At 28.7% G+C, this 8654-nt stretch overlaps 1 protein-coding gene across 1 annotated transcript in view; it reads left to right on the top strand.

Moving 5' to 3' along the window:
• Nucleotides 1–5509: 5509 nt before the first annotated feature.
• Nucleotides 5510–8654, top strand: part of LOC108694822 (ATP-dependent RNA helicase SUV3 homolog, mitochondrial) — a 5081-nt gene continuing 1936 nt past the window's right edge. The window contains exons 1-10 of the mRNA XM_018204495.1: nucleotides 5510–5846; nucleotides 6135–6370; nucleotides 6441–6663; nucleotides 6867–7035; nucleotides 7111–7222; nucleotides 7282–7412; nucleotides 7495–7808; nucleotides 7928–8069; nucleotides 8170–8328; nucleotides 8422–8601. Coding sequence (XP_018059984.1) covers nucleotides 5770–5846; nucleotides 6135–6370; nucleotides 6441–6663; nucleotides 6867–7035; nucleotides 7111–7222; nucleotides 7282–7412; nucleotides 7495–7808; nucleotides 7928–8069; nucleotides 8170–8328; nucleotides 8422–8601 — 1743 coding nt within the window. The 5' untranslated portion in view covers nucleotides 5510–5769. The remainder of the gene's footprint in view (nucleotides 5847–6134; nucleotides 6371–6440; nucleotides 6664–6866; nucleotides 7036–7110; nucleotides 7223–7281; nucleotides 7413–7494; nucleotides 7809–7927; nucleotides 8070–8169; nucleotides 8329–8421; nucleotides 8602–8654) is intronic.

Below are 8654 nucleotides of genomic sequence, written 5' to 3'. Positions count from 1 at the left end.
CGATGTCTTCTTAAGATCAGATTGCATATATATTTTTTCTTGTGTATCTTAACGCAGCATCGCTTACACATTGCGTTATCAAGAAAGACGGCACATTCTTTATATTTAGTTTATATTTAGTTTATATTTTTACGAGAAGTTAACCCTTTGCTCGCCATGCAGCAACTCTGCGTCATTCGTAAATTTGAAGAAACAAATGAAAGTAATAGGTGAAGATAGATGAATTTTTATAAGTATATACTATGATATAAATAGATATATTTTTCATAATGATACATATACTGCATGTAATACTCCAAAAATCTGAATATGCGTCTTTTTTTGGTGCTTAGGGCGACAAGCTCAATTTATTATTCAAGATAAGATCATCATTTCCTATTTGATTATAATAATAATAAAAGTTTAGTCGAAATTAGATATATAAGTATATCAAATAGGACATTAAATATTAAATATTATATTATTATATATATTATATTACTATATAATATTATACTATTATACTATTAAGTGTAATATATAGCAAAAATATAGCATATAAAATTATATTTATTATTTATGTAATATTTTAAATTAAATATTTAAAGATAACAATTTATTATACACAGTCAGCGTCATAAGAAATAATTGTAAACATCTTCCTTGCAACATATTGTTTTTCAAATTCGATAATCACATATACAGTTAATTTAGATAGCTGTTTATTTGTATGAAAAGAAAATATTATGTCGGTGTTTTTATAAGATGATGTGAAGAAACTAATACCCGTCGATAGCATGTGGGACAAGTGGTATCCTTGGGCAGATATTCAATAAAACTACGGCACTCATTAAAATTTGACAATTAAGAATTGAACACTTTGATAGCTTTTGATTATAGTATATGTGATATTGCTACTCTATTGCTGTTATTAACAAATCATTATTAAGTCATGTATCAATAACTCGAAAGGACTATTAGATAAATAAAGTACTGTCGATAAAAGTACTGTCGATAACCTCTCTTATTCACTATAAGAAATTTAAAAGAAACACATAACAAAGAAACACATAACAAAGAAATTATCAGTGCTGTATGGCTCTTTGGATGGGTCTACTAATATATGAAGGAGAATCAGGTTCAAATCCCGGATGTCCTAGTATTTTTTTCGTGTGTCACTTTTATTTCCTACAGCACTGACAAATGATATATTACCGCCATAGAAATTACACATTCCAATGTCACAATCGATACAATTTTAAGGAATAATGCTGAGTGTGGAGATTTGAATCACAAACGCTTGCTTCTTTAAATTTTTGATAACAAAAAATATATTTTCCGAGCATGCGTGTACATTATATTTTTTCTTATATCATCTTTATAAAATTAAAAAAAATGTGTTTTAAGCTTTTTTTATAAATATTTTCAATATAAGAAAATAAATTTTTTGTAAACTATAAAATGTAAATGCAAACAGCGTGATCTAAATATAAAATCTGTTTGATAATGAACATTAAATAACACATTTAAACATCCAATAAGTGTCTTTCTTTGATGCTCTTGATTATATATATCGCGCTTTGTAAATGCTCTTCTGATGATATTAATGATGTGACAGTTAGAGATTTAATGATCTAATGTTTTAATGAATCCCCTACTACTCTTCTCATTAAGTAATAAGGGATTCATTAATGTCCTGGTTCTCTAATTGATTGCCTAATCTTTGATCACAACAGTCTTCAGCTTACTGTGAAGAAAATTGATTTTATTCCGTATTTGCAACGTATTTCTTGTATATAACATTCGAATTAAAGTCATTATATTCTGCAGCACATCGTATTATAATTTGCTTCGTAGAATTCAATATTTTTTCTTCCTATCTAAAAATAAATGAACTGTGAATTAGAATATATTTTACAAATTTCAAATTTAATTAATTCCTAATTAATTAATTTCTAATTAATTAATTAATTTTAAATTAATTAATATTTAACATTAATGCCTATGTTTTTATTATTAATAAATATAAAAATTATTTATGTATATTTACAACTAAAACAGAAATTTAGATATATTATTTTTAAATTACTTAATTAATTCTAAATTAATTAATTTAAAATTAATTAATATCTTTTTGTAGATCGTGCCAAATTGTATTTTCTTTGTTGCAAGATTAATTTGTTGTTTAAGAAACATGTCATGAGTATATCTATTTAACATAAAAATGGGATGTCCGCAATTTTTTTTTGCGCAATTGCTAATCTTTTTCTTACACTGTGAGCAATTGTTTACTTCTTTAAATTTGATACCACGTCTTGATTCACGTTAATGTCACTCAAATATACTAAATGAAGTGACAACTCTCTATTGCAGCTATTACTATTATATACGTCGGAGTTTCCCATACGAATTGTATTAAAAAAATATCAAACCTTTGATGAAAAATATATTTATTCAAACACAATACATTTACTCTAATCTCCTTCAAAGTAGTCCCTTTGGTAATTCACACACTTCTCCTAGCGGTCTCATTGTTGGAAAACTTCTGGAATACATCTTATGGAATGATGTTCAGTTGGTCCATTGCGTTTCGCATAATGTCTTCTCTTGATTCATATTGGGAGATCCCTTTCAACGGCATTTTTAACTTGGGGAATAGTCAAAAATCACGGAGTCATGTCGAGACAATAGGGAATCTGACGAACCATAGGAATGCTGTGTTTGGCCAAGAAAATTTGAATTAGATGCGAAGAATGGAAGCATTATCGTGATAGAGCTGCCAAGGTGGTTGCTGTTCACAGTCTGGTTATTTGCGTCGCACAGTATCATGAAGGCGATGAAGGACCTGCATTACTAAGGAGGTTTTGAAATGTATTTTTGCTGATCAAAGGTTCGATATTTTTTTAAACACACTTCGTAAGTTTTCATCCAGCATAAATAAATCGATCTGTAAAAAAAGATTATCCGTCTCTGTGTACAGTTTGTGTATTAAAAATTGAATCGCTAGATAGTACTTGTATTTATAATTTGTATTTATAATGATAGTACTTGTATTTATAATTATCATGTAATTATCGCAAAAATACACATGCGATATCATTCAGCTTAATATTATATAGACTGTCTTAATTTGCATTAATACATAATATAAAAGTAATGAGAGTGAATCATGTGGCGAATCATGTATTAATTGAAGTAGAGGATCTTTTTCTCATACTTTGTTTTTCTTGATTAATGTACAAAGCTTGCACCAATTGTAATATTATACAATTATCTAAAAATTATTTCATTCTATTAGATAGTTAACGAATTTATATTAAAATTACAACATATATTTTAATCAACTAATTATGGTAACACTCTCTTTCAATCTTTCCTCTGGACGAAGTCTTATTACTGATGGTATTTTATCAGCAGATACATTTTGCTTGAAAATTATCCAAAGACATGCTAGAGCCATTAATTTCATATGATTAGTTTTTACGTAAATTCGAAGATCTTGAAATAATAAAATTGACATATATTCTGTCGATAAATATTATTCAATAAATAAATATTATTTCAAGATCTTACGTCTATTTACCTGCATCTGACTCTCATTAGCCTTGACTTATATTAGTTGTATTTATATATTTTAAAGATTAAGAGTCCCATTTAATAATATTATTGTTTTTCTTAATCTATTCAATGTAGCTATTAATCGAATTTACGTGAAAACTAATGAATAGAATTAATGGCTCTGTTGTATCTTTAGATAATTCTTAATGTACCTGACTCTCATTAGCCTTGACTTATATTAGTCATCAATCTTGATATAAGCTTCAACGAATAAATCCAAGGATATGTGTAAATCAGCCCATGCGCACCAACACAGGTTAGACGTCTGTGAAATCGTATACTTTATTCTTGAGAAAAATTGTTTTGAGACAAACCTTTTCGATTGGATCTTCCTCAGTGTAAAAAATAAAATCGATAACGAAATTTAATATAAAAGATGCGAAGCAAATTGAAATATCGTTAACATATATTCATAAAATGATAATAATACTGTCCGTCGTATCTAATACAATACTCAAATCTAACATTTTCAAAGTATGTATAATAATATTAACGATGATATGTGAGATAAGACATGTTAGCACAAAGACGTTTAAAAAGTATGTCTTATATAAGTTATATACTATCTTCTATAAATTATATAAGTTATACCAAATTTCTATAAGTTATATTTATATATTACTTGTACATTTACTAATACATAAATACAACTTAGAGAAATTTGATAGTATATAACTTAGGGTAACTCCGCACGGGATTTATGTCGCAGAAGTCAGAAAAAATAGAAGGAAGTAATTTTCCCGCAACTAGTCTGTTACATGCCTTTATATTATATTAGTATTGTGTTATGATTTCAGTTTCTTACTGTTAATGAAATTATTGTCAGTTCAATCGATTTGTCACTGTAATGTATAAGTAACACTATCTAAATAAATACACTATATAAATTAAAGTTTAAAATGATTACAGTAGGGGCGTGTAAAAGATTTAGTGATTATTTCGTGGTACATATGTATAGTGGAATAGTAAAATATTGTATAGCAAAATACAAGTGCTTTGCTTTTATATTCTTTGTTTAATTTGTTATTTTATATATCCAACTTATATATACAATCTTATATATATATATATATATATATATATCCAATGTATATATTTGGGATATATGGCATTTTTGGCGAACGGGGAGGCCAAAATATACAAAGTGCGCAGATTGAATTCATGCACTAAATGCAATAAATGCATAAAATATGTATACTTCATGTCATAATACTTGTAATATATGTAAAAAGATTGTAATTATTATTTATTATTTCATATACATATTTACCGTTCTTAATAAAAAAATTTAATGAACACATTTTATAAGTTATTGTGTCATTTTACGTCTTATTTGTATGCATTATTTGTAAATTTTTCATGAGCCGTACATATCACCCCTATAGGATATATGGCAAAAATGCGAGGGTTTCAAAAAGTTTATTTTTTAATATAAAAAATAAATATTTCGGATTTCTAATATTTTTTTCTTAGTAGTAGACAGTACCAAGTTTTTACTGATATAGTTCGTTTACTTTAAACATATTAAATAATACTTAATAAATTAAATTTTTGATTGGTACGGCGTATATACCGGAGTTACTCTATAGAAATTTCTATTTCTCTTTTGTTTCGTTTTTCTTATTTTATAGTAATGAAAAAAATATATATGTTCAACGCAACACTAAACTTCCTTTTATTATGCGGAGCTCCTTAAACTATCCTTCCTGAGGATAGTCGGCGCGCTTCTATCCTGAGGAATTAGTACAGAGACGAACCACATCTATTTTCACGATACGATTTTATCGATAGTGTTAGAAAATGTATGTAGTCACGTAGTTCTCAAACTGATAATGAATGTACTGGCGGTAGTGTACAGGCGATTTCGTAACAGAAAAAACCGACATGGTCTTTCTCAAGTTTCTCTCTGAAATATCCGATGATCGAACCCACAGAAACTTACCGGATCGAAACTTACGTGTTGATTTTAACTTACCGAGGACTGAAGAGACTTGATCCTTTGAAGTCTCTTCTCAGAAAGTTGTATAATCAATTGCACTTTTGGAATCCTTAGCTAAAGAAGAAAAAGAAGAATACTATCGAATACGATTGATCGATGTACATATATTAGTTGCGAGCTATGTACTTCTGATTGTCTGTTTTAACAAGATTTTGCTCACGATTAAAAAAAAGATGATACTTATTAAATGTGCCATGACAGAACAGTTGATGCGAAAAAGCGCTTTATCAGCGGCAGCATTCATACGCAGGTGTGTATATACATAAATTGTTAAAATTAGATATTAAATAATAGATATTAAAGATTATATATCTATACACTTCAATCGTATCTTTTCTTTATCTTCTTTCTATCTAATATATTGTATATTGCAAAGTATATTAAGAATAAACTTGTTTTTTTTGTTAAACTTTTGTACTATCTTCTTCTTTTTCCTGAAGAGAAAAGAAAGAGAGATAAACTGGTACAGAAGTTTTAACTAAAAAGAACAGACCTAATATTCTTACTGTGATTCCTATTTCATTTGTTTCATTGCTAGGTCAACAGCTCTCGGCACAAGTTATGTCCAACTGTGCAGAGGCAAGAAAAGCGACAGTACAAATGTACCAGAATCTTTGTTTCATCCTGTACCTATCAAATCAAATCCAGATGATATAAATGTCGGCGCTGAATTAACTGGGTCTTCTTTGAAGAAGACAGATCTTTTAAAGATATTGAATGCTTTCTCAAACAAGACAGAAATCAAGGAATTAGCTCAGGAATATGGATTACATAGTGCGTAGACATTCAAATATATATGTCACTAATTACAATTTTAATTTTTTAATTGTGGCATTGATTTTAGACTATCTCCAGGGACAGGCTTTTACAAACTTTAAACAGTATTGTTTAGGAACGGAATCATTACCTGTGGATCTCTATGTAGTCTTGAGTGATATCCTGCAAGGCGTTGGAAATGTTACTGATATTTTTCCATACTTCATAAGTCATGCCAAGAAAATATTTCCACATCTTGATTGCTTAGATGATCTCAAAAAGATTAGCGATTTACGAAGTCCTGCTACTTGGTAAGAAAAAAAATATAAATTTACATAATATTAAAGTTATCAAGATTTATTATTTTATTAATATACAATTACTATATATATTATTTTATTAATATACAATTACTATATTATTTATTTTAAGTAATTTATAATTATATATTTTCTAATATATTAAGAAAAAAAGATGTTTTCTACAAAAATAACAAAATTTAACTATTCTTTAGGTATCCTCTAGCAAGATCGAAAAATAGAAAAATAATTTTTCACGCTGGACCAACAAACAGTGGAAAAACTTATCATGCTTTAGAAAGATTTATTACTGCAAAAAGTGGAGTATATTGCGCACCGCTAAAGTTATTAGTTGCAGAAGTATTTCATAAATGCAATGAAAGGGTAAACATATATTTATTTTAGTTACATTCATCAAAGATAATAAAGGTATAATAATGTATTTAACATTATTTTTAGGGAACACCATGTGATTTATTAACTGGAGAAGAACGGAAATGTATCAAAGGTTATGATAATCCAGCAAGTCATTTATCTTGTTCTGTAGAAATGGCAAATCTACAAAATAATTGTGAGTATTTTGGCATCTTTAATATTTACACAAGAAAATACAATTATAATCTATTGCAGATGAAGTAGCAGTGATTGATGAAATTCAATTAATGCGTGATCTTAATAGAGGCTGGGCGTGGACAAGGGCCCTTCTAGGAATTCCTGCGGATGAGATACATTTATGTGGCGAAGCTGCTGCTATAGAATTGGTATTTTTTATCTTTGTATTATATTATTTACGAAATGTTTTAATATTGTATTTGACGTGTATTAACTAAAAGCTATGTATAGGTAAAAGCTATATGTGTTTCAACGGGCGAAAACGTAGAAGTTCGCAGATATAAACGATTAACAGAGCTAGAGATAGAAAATCGAGCTGTCGAAACGTTGAATAACGTTATGCCGGGAGATTGCGTAGTGTGCTTTAATAAAAACGATATATATACCGTGTCACGTTCTCTTGAGAACAGAGGAAAAGAAGTGGCTGTGATATATGGCAGCTTACCACCAGGTACCAAGCTGGCGCAAGCTGCGAAATTTAATGATCCTAACAATTCTTGTAAAATCTTGGTAGCAACCAATGCCATTGGAATGGGTTTGAATTTGTAAGTTTATGCACGTATATGTTGAATTTGAATCTATACGTTTATTGTTTGAGATTTTAAATAATATAGGTGCATATAATTGTAAATGATTGTCTTAAAAGTATCCTATATTGTTATAGGCATATTCGAAGAATTATATTTTATTCGTTAATTCAGCCAACATCTAATGAAAAAGGTGAAAAAGAAATGGACGTTATATCTGTGTCAGCGGCTTTACAAATAGCAGGTCGTGCTGGACGTTATGGCACAGTTTGGGAGACAGTAAGTAATAATCTAATTTATTTCTGAATATCACAAAAAAGACAATATAGAGGAAAATGTAGAAGTATTAAATTATAGTTACCCCGCGTTTACTTTACAGGGCTATGTAACTACATTTAAACGAGAGGATCTATCAACTTTGAAAAATTTGTTGAGTCAAACACCAGAAACGATAACGCAAGCTGGTCTTCATCCAACAGCGGATCAAATTGAACTGTACTCTTATCATTTGCCAAACTCGTCATTATCAAATTTAATGGTAGATTTCGCACAGAGATAACAATGAAATTAATTGTAATGAATTGTAAAGTAATGAATTGAAATTCCGCTTATAATGCTTTATCTATTTTAGGATATTTTTGTATCGTTGTGCACAGTCGACGATTCCCTTTACTTTATGTGTCACATAGATGACTTTAAATTCTTAGCCGATATGATACAGCATGTTTTATTGCCACTCCGTGCAAGATATGTATTTTGTTGTGCACCGATTAATCGGAAATCGCCATATGTGTGCACTATGTTCTTAAAAGTAAGATTACATTATTTATACATATATATATATTTCTTAACACGCTACTTTTA

The sequence above is a fragment of the Atta colombica genome, unplaced genomic scaffold (genome assembly GCF_001594045.1).
Source record: "Atta colombica isolate Treedump-2 unplaced genomic scaffold, Acol1.0 scaffold125, whole genome shotgun sequence".
Lineage (NCBI taxonomy): Eukaryota > Metazoa > Arthropoda > Insecta > Hymenoptera > Formicidae > Atta > Atta colombica.
Note: the sequence above shows the minus strand (reverse complement) of the source record. Positions and strands in the feature narration are given on the sequence as shown.